This window comes from Rhamphochromis longiceps, linkage group LG15 (genome assembly GCF_057381845.1).
Source record: "Rhamphochromis longiceps isolate RC_006_pf linkage group LG15, R_longiceps_female_GT1.1, whole genome shotgun sequence".
Lineage (NCBI taxonomy): Eukaryota > Metazoa > Chordata > Actinopteri > Cichliformes > Cichlidae > Rhamphochromis > Rhamphochromis longiceps.
Genome location: NC_140571.1, coordinates 15,121,765 through 15,146,235, shown reverse-complemented (window position 1 = coordinate 15,146,235; position 24,471 = coordinate 15,121,765). Strand labels below are relative to the sequence as shown.

The window sequence follows — 24,471 nt, the reverse complement described above, 5'->3', positions numbered from 1 at the left end:
ACGTCAGCACAGCAGATCCGGCTGGGTGTAGGCTCAGGATCGCTTTTCACAGGATGCATGATTGGATGTGTCTGCTTCATGTGGCCGTGGTGGGGGAAAAAAACAACACCAAAGAAAAGAAAAGAAAAAATGAAGCAGATGCAGTCATAAATTAGGCTTATCATTTAGTCTAGTGCATGTGAAAAAGGGTTTCCTTATCATGCATACTTGACTATTGGGCATATTTGACTACTACAGTGGAAAGACAACCAAAATGGTATATGAATAACTAATGCATAAATGCTTTTGATTTATCGTTTAGCACGAAATGACCGTCATAAAAAGTTAACTGATGTGTCTCAGTTAACTTTGCATATGTGCGCTTAGGAGCAGTATCTGTGCCGTGATTAATGAGGATGATCCTGCATTGCAGTTGTGCTTTACACTTTATTGCCGGCTGGGAAAATCATGTACATCACTGCTTTGTATATGCTGAATATCTCTGTAGTAGTTTTCTTTTTTTTTAAATATACAAATATATCTGCTGTGGATTGCTCCTTCATATTGGTGTCTTGATAACTTGCCCTCATCTTACTATCTTAATGGATTCCATTGTTTGCCTTTGGCAGGGATGTTTCCAAGATCTTTTAAATAGGCTGGCACAGAGAGGGTAAAAAACAAAGGCGGTGTTGCCCATTGGAAATCTATTATTTGAAAAGAAATAAATAAATAGAGTGGAGAGAACACTGGGCATGATTTTCAGGCTCATGTGAATCCCTCTGCCCTCATAAAAATGGCATCTTATTATATTTTTATTATGAGCATTTATTTAACCGATGATGGAAATTAATGAGATTAACAGCAAACCTGTGCAATGACAGGGAGAAGATGTAAACACCACACAAAAGAGCCCTGCCAGGTTTTTAGTAGCACTAACCACTGAGCCTCTTTGCTGATGAAAAGTGGCACTACACAAGATCCTGATAATTGTTTTCTACTAAGTAACTATTCTGAAAAGAGGTAAAAGAAAAATTTAGACCCCGTATAATATAGTTATAATACTACCCTTATGGGTTGCCATAGTGGATCATCTGGCTCCATCTAATCCTGTCCCTTACATCCTCCTCTGTCACCCTTTGCATGTCCTCCCTCACTACATTCACTTGTCACTCACTACATCACTTGTCCAGCATATCTGCCCCTCCTCTGCACATGTCCAAACCATCTCAACCTTGTCCCTTTAACTTTGTCTAGAGTCTCCCAATGAAATATGAACATTTTCAACTCTGCAACCTTCAGCTCTGCCTCCTGTCTTTTTGTCAGGACCAACATCTCCTAACCATACATCATAGCAGATCTCACTAACATATTCTAAACCTGCCGTTTTACTCTTGCTGCTATCCTTCTGAGTGAAAGATAATAAGGAACTAAATCTTTAAAATAAATGGTGTGGAGTAAAAAGTTCAGTATTTCATAGCTAAATATTTTTGGAGTAATGGTAAAAAAAACAAAACAAACAAAAATAAACAAAAAAAAAACCCGTGAATAACATGAGCTATGTAAAAAGTGACAAAATAATGTATTTTATACACTGCCAATGTTTAATATAAATAAAAGCGTAGAGAAAGTAAAGTGGAGAGGGTAAACAATGCTGATTTGTGTCTAGGGTTTCTTATCCTTGTTTTTCCTATTTTTTTCTTGAACGCAGCATTTTATAGAAACACAAAAGCGGAAATATCTGTAAACAGGAGTCAGTTTTGTAAGGTTTCTTCGCTTCAATTCAGAGGAGGAAGGAGAAAAGTATTTGCCCCGCCCTTTCCGGGTACAGCAGCCAATGGCAGCGTAGCTTCCTACTGTACTTCCTTAGGTACTAAAGCATGGCGGTCAAAAACAATGTGTGGAAGTCACAGTAATCAACAGCATAGCAATCCGTTGCATTATATTAATTTTCAAGATTAACAACAGCAATGCTCGTTGGATAGGACGTTAGCTCTCTGATGCAGGTAGCTGTTAACATCGGTACGGAGGATAAACAATTTTCTCCAGAAAAGTCTGAGCAAACTTAAAACTGGTGGGTAAGTCAGAAGAAAACAGACCGTTTCTTTGTTGCTTTTGTGGAAAAATGTTCATTTATTGATATCTTAAAACTTAAAGTTGTAGTTTTTCGCTGGCCTCTAAATAAGCCGTTGTGAAGAAAGCTAGTGAGTTAGCATCAAATACAGCTGCAAAGAATAGCTCTGCACTAACAAGACTGTAATAACACTGGTATATCCCATGTGTAGATGTCCAAAGTTTTATCAATTGCACATTGCCAACTCTAGTATAAAGTGACCAATTATATTATGAAAGCTTTTGAAGCGGTCTTGCTCTAATACACATCACTGAACTATTGGCAAGCACACCTGTTTAAATGCAGTACTGTGCAAATATTTCAGCCTCTACTAAGTATTGAATACTTTTATTTTGTCCGTTACCTTCTCAGGAAGTTAATACCCAGACACAAGTAAAGTCCTAAAGTGAGTGTTTTTGTCTTTAAAACAGCAGTAATGCTTCTATTTTCTCATACCCAACGTTTTTAAGCTACTGGGTAGGTTGTTCCAAACATTTCTATAGTGGATTCAAGCTGCCTGATTTGATCTTGTGTCTGTATGCAAGCCGAGATTGACTGCTTTTTTTTCTTTCTTTCAAAAATGACTCTGGCAATATACAGTGCTTAACAAATTTATTAGGGTTTATGCCACAGCCACCCTAAATGATATTTATTTTCTGATTAAGATGTCAAATTACAGTTATTACTACTTCTGTTTACTTCCTAACCAGAAGAAAATAGCTCAGCTCAACTTTGGGTATACAAAGTGAATTCAGCTTGTTATTTGACTAATAAATAACAAATGTACTTTTTAGTTTAAACAAGTTTTTGATAATTTCTAACATTTTTTTTCTCTCTCTTTTTTTTTTTACAACATAATTAATTAAGCACTGCATGTTTGGAGTAATTATCATGTTGCACAATAAATTTGGGAGCCATCAGATACCTTTCTGTATGTGGATGAGAATCCAAAGTATCTAAGATTTTTGCATGATATGGTTTGGTGTAGCGTTGTGCAGGCGAAATACTAACCCCAAGTTGCTCTCCGGTGCATCCATCAGCGTATGAATGCTTGTGAAGTTTAGATAGAAAGCACTTACAGGGAAAGACCATAGAAAAAGTGTTTGTGTGAATGGGTGAATGAGGCAAGTTGTGTAAAGCATTTTGAGTGCTCAGATAGAGTAGTAGTGCTATGTAAGAACCAGTTCATTTACCATTTTGATAGACAATTTTTAGTGCAGTAGCACTGTGGTGTAATTGGAATTTGTTGTCATGCATATCTTTAAATAAGTTTTCATGAAACAGTGACACTAATGGTGCCTGTTTTTGATTGCTTTGTCTTATATAATAATACGTACCTTTTAAAAAGGAAGAAAAATACATTTATGTATTTGTTACTAATTTTCTTCTTGCAGATGAGCCGATTAAAGTATCCTGACTGAGTCTAACTGCTGTGCTGATTATGGATGACTTAGAAAGAGAGCTGGAGCCTCACATTGACTTAGAGAATGACTCTGACTCCTCAGAGGACAACTCTTCAAAAGGAGAGAAGAAATCAAAGTTCCCTCTGGTTAAACCCATTTATGGAGGTAGGTTGTACAGAATTTCCATAAATAAATTTTTCTGTTAGACAGCAGAGGACATATTAGATGCAAGACTTATTGCTCACTGATCAATGTATGGTACACTGTTTGCCGGCTTCTACATAGTCCTGGATTTTACATTATAGAAAAGTTTAGTCAGCGGTAATTAAGAAATAATTTCTTCACTTTAATGTGAAATACAAATATTTTTTTTCTTTATTAAAACAAATTTAAAAGGTATCAAAAATGTTTCTATCAGCCTCACAAATCCAATGTTGTCTGAGGTTTGGAACTCATACCTTTCATCTTCAGATCAGACTCAACAGAATGGGTTTCGCCGGACCACCAGCATGTGTCGGGAGCGCATCAGAGAAGCCATGCTGCACCACAGATGGGAGGAGGCAGCAGAATATATGGTGTACTACCCCCAAATTTTAGAAGACAGAAATCTTTTCACAGCGCAGCCATCTAAGGAGGTAGATTTTATTAGAATTAATAAAGACTTGTTTAAACACTCAGCTTTAAACACTGCATTCATTTTCATCCTTGACCTTAATGCTCTCTTTGAAATTTCAGTTTATTTGGAGAACTGCCACTGAGATCTTTCACCATCATCCCAACTCAACAATGGAAGATTACAACACCATCTATGAGCGAATGAAGCATTCGGGATTTAGACATTACCTAATGGTACTTCAACTAATAAAAGTGGCCGCAGTGTAGTTTTCATGTGAATCTGCATATTTTTTTTTTCTTATGAGGTGTTGTCATTTTGTGTTTCTAGATTTCTCTGGAACATTCCTTCCACCTCCTGCTCCACCAGCAGATTGAAGATGCAAAGCGGCATCTTGCTAGCGCTGAGAGTTGGAGGCACGGGAAAGAGACAGCAGCTCAGATTCAGAATATTAAACTGATCCAGGCGTACAGGGGCCTGCTGGATTATATCATCTGGTGTGACAAAAAGTCCACACGCTCCAGCAGCGGTAAGGCAACGTGCAGCATAACAGCCCAGAACATGCATTATTTAGGTTTCTCAGTAAGATGCGTGTAGGAGGCTCGTGTGAAGTCACACTGCCACCTACAGGTCAGACATGGGAACTGCGTGTTTGACAGAGCAGTTTAAATTCATTATGTTGGGGAAAAATGTGTTTGTGTGTGAAAACCTGTCTGTCTGGGCTCACATCTTTGATGTTTGGTGCTCTCTTTTTCAGATTATTATGAATCTGATTCCAATCAAACCATGCAAAACTACTTCAGGCAAGCGTCAGTGAATCTTGAGGAGATTTTGAAAAATCCAGGCGTCTGGGATTGTTTCATACTGAGATATGTTGAGGTAAACACTCATTCCTTCCTTCGTTTCCTTCATCCGTCCATTTTTTTTCTGCTTATCCAATTAAGGATCACAGGGGCGCTGAAGCCTATCATGATGTATTTATGACTGTGTTTTTGTTACCTCTCTTGTGAAGCACTTTGTGACATCTGTCTGTGAAAAGTGCTATATAAATAACCTTTTACTTTCTTACTGAAGAAGCTTTTCGGATGAGAGGTGAAACATCTTCAAGCAACTTAAAGAAGTCCAGATGCTTTTCTTTCCCTGCTCCTTAGACTACGATGACCTGGATGACTTAGAACCTCCACAGACATACTTACTTACTAATCACACTGTGAAATACGAGAGCTTATGGATGCTACCAGCATCCATGTTTGACCAGCTTTGCATTTTCCTACAAAATAAGCTGTAAGGCATTCTCTGGTGGACGTTAGGTGGACTCTGACATGCTAACATAACATCCATAACAAGATGGATCAAGGACATTGTGGGGAAATCTGGAGCTACAGTTGAAAAACAAAGCAGACAGTTTTGACTTTTTCTCCTTGGCTCTGGACCAGAGCTTTGATATCAGTGACATAGCCCAGTTAGTTCTCTTTACATGGGATAAAAAAAGAGTTTAAGATTACGGAGGAGCTAGCAGCAGCGCACTCAGTGAAACCAGGGCGAGATTTGTTCACTGACGTAACCACATGGTTGGATAGACAATCAATAGGTCTCCAAACCTGAGAGGAAAAATGTTGGTATTCTGAAGTGGATACAAGATAAAGTGTTTGAAATACACCTGTGAGTGGAGTTGGTACTTTAGCCTCTTTCTGTTTGTCACATGTTGCCCTGTTTATAGGTTTGTTGTTGTTTAGTGTAAGGAAAATATTAGCATTGATTACATGACCGTTGTTTTATTTTTTTGGCAGATGCTCGAGTTTTATGAGCATCATAAGGAGGCTCTGCAAGTCCTGAATGACTATGCGTATGACAGCAATTTCCCACCCAATCCCAATGCGCATGTCTACCTCTACCAGTATTTAAAGCGACAAGGTGCTTCGGAGAAGAGACTGATGAAAGTGTTGAAGGTAAAGCTGCATATGAAACTCACTGTAACTAATTACTATTTCAATCAGTGCTTTAAAGATGTCTCAAAAATGGAATTTAAATTGGAATCTAGGTGTTCAAATGGTATTAATGATTAATATTTTATAGTTTGTGTATTTGTGTATTGAGGGAAAACTGGAGTGATCCCTGTTAAACTTCACACTGAATAAGGTTTTAAATTGGCTGTTACTAGATTTAAAGCTATGTGGACAAAAATGAAAAGACACACTGTATCCAGTTCAGTTTCAAAAGCTTAAAATGTCCTTTTGTTTTGCTGTAGGTCCTCCATGCATTGGTCCCCAGCCATGAGTTGATGCTGGAGTATAGCTCTCTCCTGCTTCAGTCGGGTAAAAGGGAATTAAATATGGATTTAAATGTCTATCGTTGGCCAAATAAAGTTCAGTCTTGCTGCAAAATCGATGATAGTAAATGTATAGAAAAGTTATTTACAGCTAGCTGGTAATGTTAATTCCTTTGTTTGATTTTCTCCAAGGTTAGAGCCGTGTCTCTAAATCATTCTTTCTCTCTTGTAATAAAAAAATATATGATTTTTGCTCTTTAAGAGAAACAAAGTGACACCCAGAAAGCTTTGGGAGTTGTCCTGGAAATGCTGGACTTCAATTGCTGGGGGAGCAACCTGGAAGTGTGGATCCGTTTAAAGGCAGTGATCCAAAAGCTTCAAAATCAGTATGTGCATTTTTTTTTTAAGTTATATTTTTAATTCAGCTTGAAACAGATCATACTTTATTATTGTTTCTTACTGTTGTGTAATGTTAACAGAGTAGACTGGGAGAACATTGTCTGTGAAAAGATGGCTGAAAGAAAAGACTGGTGGCTTGCGCTGCACTTGACGAGCTTCCATGCCACGAAAGACTCAAAGGAGAACCCCGAGCTTTTTGAAGTGAAAGCTTCGCTGACAAAAATCCTTTTCCCAGGTTGGTTTGTGTTCATTTTAGTGGAATTAATTCTGAAAATGATGTCTTGACATAGATCTCATGACTAATTAGTCATTTTTCTAATTTAATCACAGTTTTTAAAGGAAAAATGAAAAAAGCAATCTTGCTCAGTTTTCTAAAATGTTAATATTTTCTGCTTTTGTTAGTTACTGCGATAGTGGCTTAAATAGTTTACAGTTTTGGATTGCCAGGTAGTTGTGTGAATAATTACTGGCAAATGTTGAGTATAATAGCAACAAAAAACGACAAAATGTTTTGGTGCAAAATGAGATTATCAAGCATGCCGACACTGTCACTATAATCTGCTATAAATGTTGCAATAGGACAAAGTCAGTGTACTATCACTCTGCTATCCCCCCCACATTCTGCTCAATAAAATGTTTTATATTATGTAAAACAGCAGCAACTTTGTCATGTTTTACTGCAAATGTCTCCCATTGCTGCTAAAAGCTCACAGTAAAAGCTGTACATTTACTCTCTGTCTTCTTGTATTTTGTGTATTTTCTTTTCACAGACCGACCACTGAAGTACAGCGTGAATGGCTCACAGGTGAAGGGCAAAGCTGAGACAAAGAAAAGAAAAGGAAGAAGATATTAAAGCTCCATTTTGTTAAATGTTAACTAAAGGTCCTCCGGCAGTCTGTGACGTTCCCAAAATCGTGAGCAAATTGTGCCTAGATTTACTTTCTCCACTGTGTGGAGCTCTTGTTCTGCATTTTTGCACTGGGTATCTGGAGGGTATGATCACCTAATTTTGAAAAGTGTACCTCTGACTGTTAGTGTTCATGTCCGATTTATGGTTTCTATGAACATTGTTTTATTCTGACCTCAGCAAACCTTTGAGTGTTAAATTCATAAGCGTTAGTAGTGTATGTATTATGCACAGAGCTCAGAGGAGTTTCTCTCTGACAGCTTTGTTGACGTGTCAGAAGACCCATCATCACAAACCTTTGAGCAGCGTGTTGTGAGGACGTTTAAGGAAGACAGACTCGCTGGCAGGTGGTTGCTGCTACACTCTTCCGTTTTTTTAGTCGTTTAATGCAAAAGTGTGTTGAGTTTGCTTATAATTGACTTGTGTTTATATTTACACCCATACAACGAATTCATCCACGTCAACCTTTTCATATCAAAAGGCTCCACTTAAACTCCTAGTGCTTCATTTTTTCTATTCTCTGTCTATAAAGATAAATACTTCTGTTCCTATGAATCTAGTATCAGGGCATGTTTCTGGCCTTCAAATCCTGGCGTTGCTCTTGACTCCTTTGCACTGAACCATGAAATAAACTCTTGCATTCAGCAGCATGCCAATTTAATAAGTGAAAGTGTTTGTAATGATTCTGTTTCGGCTTGCCACAGCGTTGGCCATGCAGCAGCTCAGTCAGCCGTACTGTATATGTGTGTTGCTTTGCAGTCATTACATAAACCAGAGCCCAAAGCACTTGCCTAACCACAGGAGCAGCTGCAGAACGGATCTGGGAATACGTAAGACATGTTGTTCGAAAATTCAAAACTCGGGCAGTAGCAAGGAGACGCTCTGTAGGGACTTTGGTTGAAGGTTAAAAGGGCAGTTTTCTTTTTTTTTGTCCAGGGATCGAATTGTTCACCAACAAATCATTTTTCTCATCTGTTCTCATGCACCTGGTGTCTTCTGACTTTAATTTCTCCTTAAATCTTAGCAGCTGGAGCAGTCCCAACTTAGGGATCATCTAGAGTAACAAACAGAAAGCATCCTTATGACCAATTCATAAGCAGCTGCGAGAGTCTGAGGCGACTGTTCAAAACACTGTTATTAAAACCTGCAGCTTTGCTCCCTGCACTGTTTCTGTGTGCTTTGCCAAGACAGGAAGCTCAGTACAGATAAAACCATCATCAAAATATTGTCATTTTATTGTGACGTGTTACACACCAGCATATAAACTGTGGATGATTATTTTATGGATGAAGTATCCAAGAGGAAATTCCTGTTTAAGGCTAAATCAACCACTTAAATCCCACACCCGGAGCTTAATAAGGATGCACTGGCCCAGTACTGATATACAAAATAATAATTTGGCTGATCCAATGCAATTTATTTTATTTTCTTATAGTAATGTATCCCTCTCCCCCCTGGGAAAAAGTCAATGTTTATTATAATAATAACTGAATTTAAAACTCTCCATGCCCTATTCTTTTTTTTTTAACATTTACCCAAAACAATTTATATAACCACAACATTTCCACCACCTTCAGTAAATGGCATATTTACTGATATTTACTTATTTTACAGTAACTTAAACACAAGCGTCTGAAGCATTTTTACAAGGGAAAATATTCAATTACAATTTCAAAGTTTTTTTTAACACGTTCTCACATTTTATTCTACAAGCGTGTACATTTTGCAACATTTTTACCATAAATAAAGCTGATATCGATGTTCAGATGCTATACCCATAAATCTGTAGTTCTTGCAAAACATCACATATTTCCAAGAATGCAGTCCTAATTATCCAGTGTGATGAATATGCAGGGTGATGAGGTCAAGGCGCCAAGTAGCTCTAGACTGAGATTTCTAATACAGTGAAGTGGTTGTACCAGGTGGCTGATTTCTGTCTTTACTTGTAATCAGGCCTGAAAACAAACACACTGATTATTATTCTTTGAAACGCTGGAGGGGAGTTCATGCTCTTTTCCAACTTATTTTCCCAGTCATTTCAACAAAATTAGAATGATTCAAGCAACAGTAGATACATTAATGTTAAACAGTCTGAAATATCACAGAATTATGCTCGCTGATCACTAGATATTTGGACGTTTTGTGGTATAACTCCGTTCAGCTTTAAAAACAAATTACTTCACCATTTTATTGAACAGTATTTGTTTCTAGCTCTGTAAAGATTTGAATTTAGCCTAATTTCAAGCAATTCACCTTCATCCACTGAGCAATGTTCTGTTGATTGGAGGCCTAACAGACATCTAAATGGTACAGACACTCAGCTGTGTACAAAATGCAACTTAAACGTTAATTATTTTTTTGTGGGGAATTTCAAAATTATAATTAATAGGGAAGTAATGCAACTGGATTAGCAACGATGTGACATGTGAGTACTTAGAAGCCTCTCAGCAGTGCTCTGACTGACCTGCAGAGGTTCCAAGGAAGCTTTGTTAACAATGAATTACAGTAACCCCAATGTGATGAAATAAAAGCATGAAAAACAATTTCTAGATCAGAGCATGGCAACGGCAATATTCCTTAAATGATAAAAAATAAGAGCAAACCAGAGGTTTTAATGTGAGTATCCTAAGTGAAAACTGAGTTAAAAGTTACCTGTAGGTTCCTGATAGAAGATATAGCAAAAGTGGCAAAGGAACCTGGAGTTTCCAATACCAAATCTGTGAGAGACACAAACAAGGATATCTATTATTTTCTTAAGTTGTAAAATAATGTTATCCATCAAACTTTTAAAAGTGTCTAAGCACCTTTGCAAGATCCGAAGCTCAGAAATATCCATCCACTGTCTTCCACATATTCTCAGGGTTGTGGGGGAGCTGGTGCCTATCCCAGCTATCATAGGGTGGCTGCTTAGAAATATCTTAAAACTAAACGGAATGTGTTGAAACTGAATGTCACCTGCTTAGCAGTGCATAGCAGTTCTTAAAAATGTCCAAAATGTCCTGAAGAGGGAGCAGATATAAACAGCAGAAAAAGTAGAGGCCCTAGAACAGAACCGGATGAGGACTTGAACTTACAAGCAGCAATAGAAAAGTAACAAAGTTTTTTATGGGTAAGATTTTCCAATACTGGTGTTAATGTAGACTTCAGCGTTATTTAAGCCAAATAACATCATGTAAACCAGTGTTAATTTCGTTGACTAATAATTTTTGTCATATTTTTCATCAATTGCTTTTTCTTTTTTTTTTTCAGTGAAAGCAAGAGGATAACTAAATCAAAATGAATGCATGAGTACAAAAACTATGATGAAAGGTACTGACACTTTCGTCAACTAATAAAAATTAAATGAAAACATTCTGGAGAGACGATCCAATCAGAACCAATTAGGTTGTGTAGAAAGGCGGCACAAGCTCGGAAGTCCTCCAGTCAGAAGCAGTCTGTCTGCGGTAAGGTTAGACACGCACAGTTTGATCTGGGTGGGAGGGTTCTGCTAACACGCTTGCTCCCTGTTTCTCATGAAAAATACAACCAAATGTCAGTGCTTGGGAAGAAGGCAAGAGCAGACACATGGACACATTTCACATTTGATATCAAGGAAAATGAAACGCTTTCTAAATCATGGAGCAACTCACACTGGTAAAACCACGGCAAACTTTAACACTTTATATTTTATTCAACTGAATCAACTTTAGATTTAGTCTACTATGATCTTATGATATTTAGTCGATTGAAACTAAAAGAAAACTAAATGATGTTCTAGTCAAAAGACTACGACTGCAACTAAATCAAAAAAATTTACAATCAAAGTTAGCGCTGATGTAAACACAATCATTCAGTACACGTTGGCTTAGTGGCTGTTGATGTAAATGAAATCACATTTGAAGAATAATGGTAGGAGGAGGAAGTAAGTATAGAGCTACTGGCCGCTGAGCAGCTCCACCAGTTCTACCAGCTCCACCAGTTCTCAGCCTACATGAAGCAATGATGTATGTTCATCTGGGAGTGCACTCCAAGGCTGCTGCGACAAATGGTACTGTAAAATCTATCAGGTAAAATAAAATAAAAAAAAAATCCTGTCTCCATAGGTTCTTCTGATGACTCTAACAGACCCATTAAAACCTCGTTTAGCCCTGAGAGAAATTTAATGACGTCTTTGGCCTAACCCCACTGTGAACTGACAAGCATAATAACTGTTTTTGTAATTAATCATCCACGCAGGTTGCAGGCTGAATCTATTTGCTTCTGGGACAAATACACACAAACGGCGCTCAGAGAGATGTTTTAATTTTGTGCTTGACATCTAAAGGCCTTGGATGGTTCTTTGCTGTGTGTGGCTGACATTGAGTTTTCCCATCTCGTACAGCCTCGCTCCCTGCTCTACAAAAGCTACACACACAATTGCACATACGCACACACTGCATTGGGTGACTCAGAGTCTCGCTTGGTTGGTCTTCAGGGCTCTGAGGATTTGTAACTTAAAATCCAGACTTGCACAGTGACAGTGTAACATCTCAGTAACCCTGCAAAACATTTCAAGTATGGAAAGGGCTTGGAAGTGGAGCAAAAGAGGGAGATGGAGGGAGAAAGCTCGATAATTCGGCCATGCAATTTGGACTTAACATACTGATGTGTTCACCAGTGCTGCGTGCTACAAGCAGGAAGGAGATAAAACGAAGTAAACGCTGTGGTTCAAAATACGACAGAAGATCAAACTAAGAAATTAAAGGGGAATACAAATCAGCTCATGAATAAAAAGATTTAAAGATTATGTTTGTGCGTTTTACGCCTTTATTTAAGGGTGACAGCGAAGGAAGAGAAAATGGAAAGTAAAAGAATGACCTCGGGGACTACAGATCCTCAAATGGCCTGTAAAGCACCATGGTTAAATACTCAACTTTGCACCAGAAATGTTCAGAATTGTTCAGAAACAAAACAGAGGATATAAACTAAAATCTACAGTAAAAATAACTCATTAAATATACTTTTAAAGCAGTCCCATAGTCTATAATTAAAACCTAAACACTGACCCACCTCTATAGGGTACATGAGCAATTTGAGCATGAACAACCTACTTACCTACGTTAAACCACATGATAAATCTGGTAACAGTCATACATGCATATTACACTTATAAAGAAATGGGGCAACAGTTACGAAAGTACAGAAATATCTGTTTGAGACTGCGTAGTATACAAAAGAGGAGCAACACTTCGTCAGGGTACAGAAAAGGATTAATGAACTCACCACATACTCGGACAGTTAGGATCACTGACTGTGAGCACAGAATATCTCCCAACACATTTACATTTGTTTTGCAATTTTCAAGTGAGATCATGCTTTAAAGCTAGCATCACAAGCTGATGAATGCCCTTCTTTTAGTTCCAAAGTAACACATGATAGGTAATTCCCAAAGACTGACTTGCACTCATCCATTCCAAAATCAGTCATGCTACCACGATCGCTGTTGATACAGTAAAGCTATTCTTAAGTGAATAATTCATATGATCATGGTCGTTACTGCAAAAACTGAATGGCTTACTGTTACAACTAGAAGTAAAATGATGTCACACGAATTCAGCTGAGGAGGCACAGTGACCTTTCTGTAATGTCGATGCTGGTGGTACAAAACATAGTTTTATTTCTGTAGCTTTTTTCCACATTAATGTTTCAGTTTATGATTATTAGACGTGTGTGCTGAGTGACTCTTGCAGAAAGAGGTGGATACAGTCCTAGCTGTTTGTGAGGCTTTGCCACAGATAATTTGATTGTACGACCTGTTGTTTGGTTAATTGTACTGACACCCCCATTCACAAAGTCTGTGCTCCAATTTTGGTTAGTGATGCTTAGCACTAATTAACAGGTGTCTGTGTGATGCACCTGTAGGGTCTTTGGATGCACCTTAGTAAGACCTCGGTCACACAGGTCTAGAGACTGGTCTACAACTTGCTGGTACCCTGCAGTCACTTGCAAAAAGTTGTATTCTCTAACCTGTTGAAAAGCTGTGCCATACAGCTGAGGGAACTTTTACTTTGCATCTAACGATTTTCATTTCCGGTTTGCGTTGCACTTTTCTAAGCTTCACCATCGCTTCACTACCGCCGTTTTTGGAAACAAGTTGGCCTCATGCATGCAAACTACTGGTGACCGTGGGATCCTGCTATTGGCCAAAGCAATCGCAATGAGGATACCAGCGCTGTGTAGTGGTGTATAGATTCTTGTGACCAATTTCACATGAGCAACCACCAGCAACTGGTTGCACAATACTTTTATCTTTATCTCAGCAGCCTTTGTACCCATGCATGCAATCTATGCTACTCTCCCATATGGAAAAGATATATATAAATCTTATAAAGTTTGTATCTGTCTTGTGTGAAACTTGTATGAAAAGCATATAAGAGTGAAAACAGATATAAGATCCCTTGAAAAATTATATAATGAAACGTGTATGTTTTGGATACTTACTAAAACAATGTATGAAAGTAATGAGAAAGTGGCCACTTTCATGAGTAATCACATATAAGTTTTTACTATTTCTTTTCCATATGGGCTGCTACAGAGTCAGTGCTGTGCTGACTTTAAATCCTCTCATGATGAACTGCTCTGTAGCAGAATAGCCGGTGTATTCCAGACTTAAGATGGCCCATTTGAACAGCATGATAACAAGAGTGTTTCGACACACTCGCCATACATTCAGATATTTAGACAAAAATTGCTTGAGGGGAGGCAAGTCTTGTGGAACTTGTGGAGAGAAAAAAGGCAAAAAAAAAAAAAGATTCCCAAAATATCCTCCCTGTTCTGTCTGTGAAGTTGAAAGTGACAACTGCAATACCTTTGTTCTCTGAGTGCAGCTGCAAAAATAGCTTTCAATAATGTATTAGGAGAATAAAAACTGTGAGCTGATTTCTGGGGAGAAGGCGCTCAGCTCTGTGTATGTGCCAAGACCAAGAGCTTTCTCTGCTGTGCACAGACTGTGAGAAAAGATCAGGCTGGTGAACACAAACTGATCCTCTTGACTTCTAAGATTGCTCTACTTATCCAGCTGGGAATAAAATCTTGGCCTTGGAATAAACAGCTTATTCCTATACATATATTAATGTCTGATCTCAGCGAGCAATTGCTCAAATGGGATAAATTGAGCTTATTTCTGAAATTTTGTGTGTGTATAGAGTTATGTGGACAACTGCTGTTTTCCCATCTGAGCAGAACAGCAATGTAATGACTCCAAAATGCAAAGTGCCTTGACCAGCAGAGCATTCACCTGAGGCTATGAAGGTTTAATTTCTTGTGTGCCTCAGTGTGATAAGTGGTAGTCCAAATGTTGTGACTTTCCTTCAAGCTCTGCAGAGGCTGGCCAACTGGAGCACAAACGGGTGGGGAAAAAAAACTCCTGAGTGATCAGAAATGTGAAAAAGAGAGCACAACTGAATTCCAGGCGGGCATCAATTATTAAGCCATGGAAGACAGCTGTGACAATATATCTTTATTGCATCTAGAAAGAAGGGAATATTTTAACAAACCACACACAACTATGAATCTACTATAAATCTAAACCAGTGTGTCAAACCTGTTTTAGTTTATGGGCCATATACAACTCAATTTGATCTCAAGTAGAATGAACTAAAAAACCTATTACACGATGACCTACAAAAAAAACAACAACTCCCAATCATGCCCTTTCTTCTTAAGGAATAAAAATATAGTCTGAAAACCTTTGAATTTAATCCACCATCAATCTGCAAAGCTGATGAGAAACAGCTGAAGATGTCTTTAGAAAAAATTCACCAATTTCGCCTTCGTTTTTCCCAGTTCAAAGTCTACCATCATAACTTAAGGAAATGTGTCAGAGTGGGTCCTTGAATTAACCTTTCTTACTTTGCTTTGCTATGGCAGGCCATATCAAAAATGCTGATAATAATTGAGGCCCCTGGTTTAGATTAAATAATCAGTTTTTCTGGTTGATATACATTCCAACGGATGACATCAAGTGCCAGACTTAAATAACACCATACAGATTGTTCTACCTGTAGATTGTAGGTTTTCACATCATAACTAAATATGTTGCGTTCTACCTGATGGGTTTGTGATCAAACCCTATCGAGTGTTTGCTGTGAGTAAGTTAAGTTTCAGCCTACAGCAGGTCTGCTGGTGCTGTGCCTAAAAATGCAGTCCCACATATGCTGTAACAACCTATAAGGTCTTTCCAGAGCCACAGATTACTTCATGTAACTGTGTTTTCTCTGAATACTCCAAATAGTATTACTTATTATGAAGAGACAAAACCTTACCTTATAATACAGCATTCTGGCAGCAGCATATGAACCCATCACAGTAGGAGAAACACACATTAAAATGAATAATATTCATTTAGCAGCCACAGTTTTAAGATCCTGGTATTGTTCATGCGTTGACATTATAAAACCTGTGCCTATGTTTTTTTTTTTGTTTCATGTTTTCCTTTCTTGATTTTTATGGTATTACTGTTATTGTAACCAAATGAATTTGTGACCCATTTAATTTTAGAAACGTCTAGTATACTCCAAATCATACTTTCTTGCTTGAGAGACATAAATTCAGTCCTGCATCAGGTCGCTCCATGTACTTGTAGCACACTGTTTGAACCTTTTAACTGCTGTTTCAAAGTTTAGCTTCAATTTTTTTTATTTGAGAGGTCTCAAACGGAAGAATCTGTGAGTAAAGCATCTGGAAGATCAAATAAGATCTTTTCCATATGTGGGCATCTTTTGTGAGTCTTTAAATGACAATCTTTTAATTTATGCCCCTTTCTTGTCCTTCTGATGAGTGTTGTGGCTAAACTGAAAAGGATAATGACTCTGGATTTCAGTAAACATGTAATCTTCGATTTTTACCACCCATTATGTTTCTTTTTTTCTCAAGTATAAAGAAAACATAATGAATATTTATATTACTTCAGTGGTGATGTCATCAAAGTGATATCATCCACCAACACAGCCAAACACAAATTTATCAAGCCTGCAGCTTGCAGCTGAGGCACGCTTCCCACACAGTGCATTCCCCCGAAACTCTACAGGTGTAAACTCGAGGTAGGCTGAATAGTCCTTTGAAATAATTTTCCAGAAACTAACCTGTCAGCTGCGTATGCCACAATGACTCATGTAGGTGTATATGTGCCCACTGACTCACGTTGCCCCCACTCATCTATAATTCTGTGTAAGTACAATGAGCAATGAACAAACAACAAGCTCAACCTGACCCAAAGAAGCCTTGTTTGTTAGTGTACCCAGACTGCATAGATGGTCTTTGTGTGGTTGGAAATACAACAAAGCCTGCTGCGTTTCGAATGAATGTGGGAGACAGAGCGTGTGGCCTGTCTGTCTCTTTGCATTTCCTCCTTTACTCATCATTGTTTGAAACAACACTTCCGTTGCCCCCCACACACACATCTGGATGGTTGTTAATGGAGATAATGTGGTTGATTTTTTTCCAGATTATGCAACAGTGACATCAGTTAAAAATTGTCATTTAGATATTTTTTGCGGTGACGAGTTATTAAATGCATTAGTAAGAAAAAACAAACAAAAAAACCCCCAACTATAAGCAAATATATGAAAACTGTGGAAATACATCCATTAAAGCTGTTCAGGGCTTTCTAATTTGAACCATAAATTACATAATTTGTGTGGACAACATGTCATCATATCCTGCTCTTGAACAGAAATAATACTAAAATGCTGGTGACGTTATTTTTAGTAAGTCAGTGGGGACAAAGTAGGAAAACTCCAGGTCTGAAAAATGGAGTTCAGTGCAGTTCCTCTAATGACCTATTGCGACTGTCTTCAAAACCAAGCTATAGACTCTGACACTGAAATTGTTTATAACATGTTTATAGATTTGGTCTGTAATGTTAACTTCCACCGTCATACGGACTGTACTGTGATTAACCTGTTTGGCTTTTGCAGTTTTGGAGCATGAAATTTTCCATAACAATTTTCCATGTGTATGGATGCAGCTTACTAATCAACCTCAATACAGTCTCTTCTAGCTCCAAATAAAAAAAAAGAAAGAAATGTAGATGAACCAAGTGTTGACAGTGAGGCTTGAAAAATCCAGAGTACAGATGGCTGCAACAAGTCAACTAAACTTTTAGCGTTGCTGCCTTTGCTAGTCCACCACCAGGAATACTAGTCCATACTAGTTTTTCAGCATTGTTCTGACACAGCATTTTTCTGATTTTAGAGTTTAAGAATGCGGTCTTACATATTTGTTTAAAATGCACATTGAAGCACATGTCCCAGTCATAAATGACCATGAAAGATTTCTCACAGTGTTGAAGTTAGTGCTGGGCGATATGGCCTAAAATCCATATCGCGATATAACTTGAAGCACGTGCTGTAACGATATATATCGCGATATATTATTTTCTTCTGCATAACATACTTTCCACACTATAAGGCACACTTAACCCTTGTATGGTGTTCGGGTCTGTGAGACCCGTGTTCAGTTTTTTTCAAAAGAAAAATTAAACAATTAATTATTTTTTCACGTGTAAATGTGTTGTGTCTTTCCACTCACTCCACTTGATTATAACTGATTTATTTATAACATTTTATATAAAAGAAAAACGAGAAGCACATAAATGTGATCTAACAAAGGTAAAGGGAAAAAATTAACCATGTTTGCTGTTCATATGTCTTGTAATTGGGATGAAGTAAACATCTGTTGAGTAATTTAACATAAAATTGTTTGATAGTGTTAATTTGGAAAGCCAAAACTCTAGCGGGTCCACCAGACCCATGAACACTGGCTGAGTAACAAAAATACAAACACCACACAAGGGTTAAAATCCTTTAATTTTCTCAAAAATCAAGAGTGTGCCTTATGTATGAATTCTGGTTGTGCTTACTGACCTCGAACCGATTTGGGCGTGCAGAAATCTGTTAAAAAATGTTTTAGTACAACTTTGGTAAGCCGTACTGCTTGATGGATTGTCAGACCATTATGGCTGCCGTAATGAGGAGCTTCACGGAGTAATCTGGGTCCAAAACTCCGTCATCTTCAGGTCCCAAAGTCAAACAAACACTGAGAGTTAAAAACGGTCTAAATTCTTTCATCTTTAATAAAATGATCAGCGTTGCTGCTTTACCAGGTGTAACAATTAAGTTTAACATCCAGGCGTCCATGAAAACAGAATTTATTCAATTTAACGGAGTTAGAAGTTAACAGGAAGTTAGCTCGCTAGTTTCCACCTAAACATGACATACCATGTTCTGACTGAGAGATTTTTGAAACGAATTAAAACGTACAGCTCTGCTATCACTTCCAATATAAATGAAGACAGAAGACTAAACAGCAGTGGCGTTTGCAGGTTACTGAAGTTGGACTACCTGGTATATAATGTTGTGCTACGTGATTGCTAGCGACACAGCTATGTTAGCATAACATTAGCACAGTGAAGCTGGAGGATGAACGCCAACTTTTTTCCACTCGATAAAAGTTAACGTGGGGGGTTCTGGTGGTCAGGGACAAATGCAGCCGCATAGCAGGATGCTATACACGGGCCAAACTTCAGTCAGGAGAACAACTAAGATTATTCATCCACAATACAAGGTTAGTTATTAATATACTGCAACAACATGGGAATAGAACAGCTGCGAGAGAACTCAACATTAATGAATCAATGTTACGGAAGTGGAGGAAGCGCAGTTTTTGGCTTTCCCCATATTTCAAAAGTGCTTTATCTTTTTGCTATGACTGTCGCCCTGCATAATTTGCAGATGATAACAGTTGTAACCGCTGCGATGCTTTCGACCAAAACAGGCGCAGCTTGATGACATCATCAACATGCGCTATCGCGGTAGAGCGATACTTGTCGGTCGTGTCCAAATTCATGGGCTGCATCCTCCTGAGGCCGCATTTGTAGACCAATTATGTCACAGCGACGCGCCGAAGGCTGTCCAAATTCGTAGACTCCTCCGAATGCAGCCGACAAATGCGTCCTCCTTTTCCCCGAATTTGAAGAATGGATCGGGTGTGTCCTTCGTGGCCCACCATATCCCAGAATTCATAGCGCGGCCCAGCCAAACTCCAGTTTCCAACAATGGCGGCCGCTACTAAGTTTTAAAATTACTCATACTAATCTTTCTGGGTCACAAAATAAACTTTTAACATATTTTAGGCGAGAAAGTAGCTATGTAAACATCAAATATCTGCTCGGTTTATCAAGATATCACATATTTGCAAACGTGCTTCGACGTTTTCGGAGACGTCTGCTACCCACCAGCTCGATAGCTAGCCGGGAGCTTGAGGGTCACTGAAGCCGCCGAGAACGGCACAACTCCCGGCACGTCATTTTCAGATCACCACGGACTTTCGCTACTCGGGTTAAACGTAATATATAAGTCACTTAGACAACCTAAAAATGTTATTGTTGGGCTTTTTTCAGTGTTTTGTTTGTTCGTGAGTAAATCGGTTTGGCTGAGATTAAAGTTATTAGATTAGATTAGATAAAATTAAACTTTATTAACCCTGGGTGGGTTCCTCCTTGGTTTTTACACAGCTGACTAAACGTCAAACAGAAAACTGAAACAGAAGTGTGAGACGGTCGACAATTTACGCCAGTGTCCTGTTATATTTTAGATAGCAAGGAGCAGACGGCAGAGTTTATTAAACTCCACCGAGACGGCGGTGACGCTAATCAGAAGGGAGGACCGTCCAATTTCCCCAGCCGTTTACTTTCCGGCCTACCCGACCTTCTGAGGACCCGGCCCACATAGACCGCAAAGGCCGGGTCCTCAGGAGGATGGAGTCCATGAATTTGGACATGGGCTGCAGTCAAAATCTTTATCGTTGGCCAAATTTATATAGTTTATATCGTATATCGTTTATATCGCCCACCCCTAGTTGAAGTGGTAATCCCATCCAGAGTAGATATCGGGTTAGACGCTATGTTTCTAATTGGCCAATTGGTGTGTGTCATCTGACTTTGTGGATATATAAAGCTGGGTGTCACCTGTATAGAAATGAAAATCTATGCTATGGTTTCTAATAATACTGCCTGAAGGAAACATGTAGAATGTAAACAGAAATGGTCCCAGGACAGAACCCTGTGGAACTCCACAAATAACCTTATTGTGTGAAAAAGACATATGTACATGAACAAACTGTAGTCTATGAAATAAATATGGCTGGTGTGCTTTAAATGGTGCAGTGGGAAGCTGTTATTGCGCGATGCAAGCTCTAGAACAAAAAATATATATAAGGGCCTTTTCTCTATTGCGATATTCTGCAGTACTTTGATGTCTCTCTCTCTCTTTAAAAAAAAAAAAGTAAACAAAAGAACAGTTGTATGTCAGTTTTATCACAATAAACTGGAATATAACCAAGAAACCAAGGCAACTGTGACTCCCACTGCTAAGGTTACCCAAAATGATCTGGCACTGTGGGTGTTTGCAATTTCATGCATGGTGCAAACTGCTACGCATTTCAGCAACATCTAAAACATGGTTTGATTAACAATAAATGTGATATATGGTTTTATATTTGTCCTAAACTATGAACCAAATATATGTTTCGACAATTTTCTTCAGGTTTTCTCTCTTTTAGACAAGTCTAATTTTTTCTCTCTGTTGTTTAAAAGACTAGCAAATTAGGAACATCCATAATTCTAAAATGGAACTCACCCACCACATTTTTGACTGTCTTTGGTGGGTGTTTGCTGTGTATGAGTCATTTTCTACATAAAAACGATTGCTGACTGGTTATCTGTCAATACCAATGAGCTACTTTCAATTTATAGATTATGTGCTCTTTTAGCTTACTTAACAAGGGACAGGAAGGAAGTGGTGTCTCAATAGCATGTCTCCACCCATGGTCATTGCTGTGCAGATTGTGGTTGCAGTGACATGATCAGCAGGACAAGACAGACGCCCATTTTCACAATATTTAACACGACTGCAGGGGTGAAAATGACCAGCTATTGGCTTTTTTTATTTATTTTACAACCCAGAGATAGAATTTGACTTGTACCATCATGATGTTTACGTTTGTTTCTTCCCAGCTTAATGACTTGCAAAGAGATTTTTTACACACACATTAATATTAACACTCTAATACCACTTCCAGTAGTATTTTTTTCCTCAAATATTACTAGAACAAACTCCTTTTCATCTTGTACGATCATGAGGTTTACATTTGTTTCTTGGTTTTATTTTTTGATGAACATCAAATGGTGGCCTACTGTGCACTGTACCTGTGATGGTCATGTTAAAGATAACTTCTCTTACTGAAGTGTAACAACCTTGTCTGAATCTGAGTGTTTACAGCAGTAAACTATAGCCAGAGCTTTCGTCTCACAGGGATTGCTTGTACACACACTGACCCAATTATTTAAAAACTATTCGGTTTGAGCATCCACTTTTATAAGAGTAGATGTTGGGCTGAAAATATTTAGCATAATATGATCCCTTTAAAAATATCATTACAACACAAAGCTGAAGTCTGAGTACAGAGTGAGGAAAGATATTTCTTATTTTGCATCTTCAATAAAACGTTTAGTATGTCAGATCTTTTTTTTTTTTTTTAAATTCTTACCCATGTCCTTTTGTCTTAATGGATATCTTGGTGCTGTTTTGTATATTTCTTGTCAGCAAATTCCAAGAATAGCAGAACAAGAGCAAAACAAACAACAGGTTTGTCCATCTGTTAACACATCAAGATTGTGGCGCACAGCCCCACAGTACATTTGTTCCTCCTGAAAACTAATTTACAAAGCTGTTCGCAGAACTCACAAGTTCTCCTCAAATGGGAGTAAATACTCTGTGTTCTAGTTAAACACATTCTCAGAACACAAAGAGAGTGTACCACATGTAGGCTGCAGATAAACTGCCTATGTCTGTGATAATGAAGGAACAACTAACCCAGTCTAATAGTGTTTCTGATTCATTTGGAGCTCTGTGACACAGAGATATAAATAAGACATGCTTTAAAATGGCCAGTTTAATGTTAGTTGTGGTCTTTCACTGTGTTCAATAGTAAGAAAAAGTAAAAGTAAAATTCTGCCTTTATGTTTGTTCACGGTAAGGCAATCAATTCAAGCTTTGTAAACTCCACTGAATCTGTCTGCTAGTAAATTTTCATTGCCTGACCTCACTCAAAACTGTGTGCTCCTTCTTTTGTATTCAAAAAGCTCTGATGGTGTGTTATAGGCTGACATTTCACCGCTAGCCTTTCTCTACGCTGGCCTTTAAATTTGCTGTTTGTGTGTCTTTGTCCTGTGTTTAAGTGTGTGTTAGGTCAGATTAACAAATGGTAAGGCCGGTGGCAGCCTGAATAAAAGCATTAACCAAGGGACAATGGGAGCGTGAGACTAAGCCCTTTCACAACCTGTCTGACAGCTTGTAGCGTTGATGTCATCCTCTGACTCAGGCTGTTACCACCGCCGCTGTCACCCTGGACGCTCGGATGCATGACATCACCAAATGACACATATCACTCTCCACTACTGCCTCTCTGCTTTCATTTCTCTCCCTTTGTCTCTCTGTCTCCAGTCATTTGCATACTCATCAGCTTTCCTGCATTGTAGGCTTCCACTTTGTCAGACTGTGAACAAAGGGAGAGCAAGAAAGGACATCATTAGTTTCCCAAGGAGACTCGGATAAAGGCAGAGAAAACACAAGAACAAAGATAGCAGCGGCTTCTGATGTGCTCCCAGGAGGATATTTTTTAAAAATCGAGTACATGATCTTTTAAAAGTGCTTACCGAAGGAGGCTGCAGGTTGCAGAATAAAGTCATTATTACAATTTGATATTTCACAAAAGGAACAGTAAATAAGTTACGGTAAATGTTTGAGTTCATTGCCTTAAATCCCACATGTGGTGGACTAGAAGGGTATTCATACCAAGACAAATACACCATTTCACAATATTCTCCTTTAACGATGTTCCTCTTTGCTACCAAGTTATATGAAGTTTGGCTTAGTTTTTGACTAATCCTACATATGCTGATAGACAGAAAAATGTTAAAATCAAATCAGTAATCAGCCAATCACATGGCAGCAACTCAATTCATTGAAACGTAAAAATTGTCAATATGACCAGTTGAAATTCAAACCGAGCATCAGAATTGGGAAGAAAGGTGGTTTAAGTGACTTTGACTGCGGCTGTTGGGGTTGTTGGTGTCGATATGGACCAAAATCTCTGAGAAATGTTTCCAGTACCATAATACCAAGCTGTGCCTAAGAAAGCTCCTAGTATGTATATTTCACACAGACTACATAGCAACAGCTGAGCGCTAGCCTAACAATTTTCAACATTATTTAAACAGGAATTTAAATTCTTGGGATGAAGAATATCTTAAGTGTCAAGGACCAAGATAGGCAGGATAAACCAAGCTTGTTTTTTTATGATGGGAGTGCGACCATGGCAGAGAGCATTCTTGGGAAGAACATACAGAAATGGCCTTGTTAAAAAAAACACTTGAGTCACATATTATTGTAATGCTTAATTGGAAATGACGAGGAATGGTCATTTTAGACAACCAGCTCAGAGAGTGTATACCAAGAAGGCCAATGCTGTGTCTCATAATTCGAAAAATATTTATCTGCAACAAAATGTACAAGATTCATCCTTGGTTCAGTTTTTACCTCTCCACCAAGTTTCATGAAATTCTGTCACACAGGTTCTTTGTAATCTTATTGATAGTGACACAGGCAGACACATGTGTCACTGAAAGTACCTCCTCTGTGGTAAAGGAACTAAAACAAGAAAGAGTCACCAAAGCTCAAAGTCCAATAACCAGACACAGACAGCTTCTTTATC

General features: G+C 38.3%; 1 protein-coding gene and 1 long non-coding RNA gene across 3 annotated transcripts; one reads left to right on the top strand and one right to left on the bottom strand.

Annotated features, from left to right (window-relative positions):
* Positions 1–1,829: 1,829 nt before the first annotated feature.
* On the top strand, positions 1,830–8,344 carry taf1a (TATA box binding protein (TBP)-associated factor, RNA polymerase I, A). Of its 2 annotated transcripts, none has more exons than XM_085382965.1 (11): positions 1,830–2,050; positions 3,484–3,657; positions 3,964–4,127; positions 4,228–4,341; positions 4,436–4,634; positions 4,863–4,984; positions 5,896–6,054; positions 6,354–6,420; positions 6,637–6,760; positions 6,854–7,008; positions 7,544–8,344. In XM_085382965.1, the coding sequence occupies exons 2-11, from the start codon at positions 3,531–3,533 to the stop codon at positions 7,624–7,626; spliced, it is 1,314 nt and encodes a 437-aa protein (XP_085239091.1). In that variant the 5' UTR covers positions 1,830–2,050; positions 3,484–3,530; the 3' UTR covers positions 7,627–8,344. The 2 variants fall into 2 exon arrangements, with proteins under 2 accessions (XP_085239091.1, XP_085239090.1); XM_085382964.1 differs by having other exon boundaries at positions 1,830–2,054.
* Positions 8,345–8,788: 444 nt separating this feature from the next.
* Positions 8,789–11,604, bottom strand: LOC146652419 (uncharacterized). Its single transcript, XR_014907680.1, has 3 exons — positions 10,485–11,604; positions 10,333–10,397; positions 8,789–9,635 (listed from the first exon to the last, which is right to left on the bottom strand). It is a non-coding gene; the product is annotated as an uncharacterized LOC146652419 (long non-coding RNA).
* Between the last annotated feature and the right edge of the window lie 12,867 nt (positions 11,605–24,471).

Excerpts from the sequence above, each read along its gene's own strand:
- taf1a (XM_085382965.1), top strand. The coding sequence starts at position 3,531 with ATGGATGACTTAGAAAGAGAGCTGGAGCCTCACATTGACTTAGAGAAT. Across the intron at positions 4,342-4,435 it reads GATTTAGACATTACCTAATG|ATTTCTCTGGAACATTCCTT; the intron begins GTACTTCAACTA and ends TTGTGTTTCTAG. Across the intron at positions 7,009-7,543 it reads GACAAAAATCCTTTTCCCAG|ACCGACCACTGAAGTACAGC; the intron begins GTTGGTTTGTGT and ends TTCTTTTCACAG.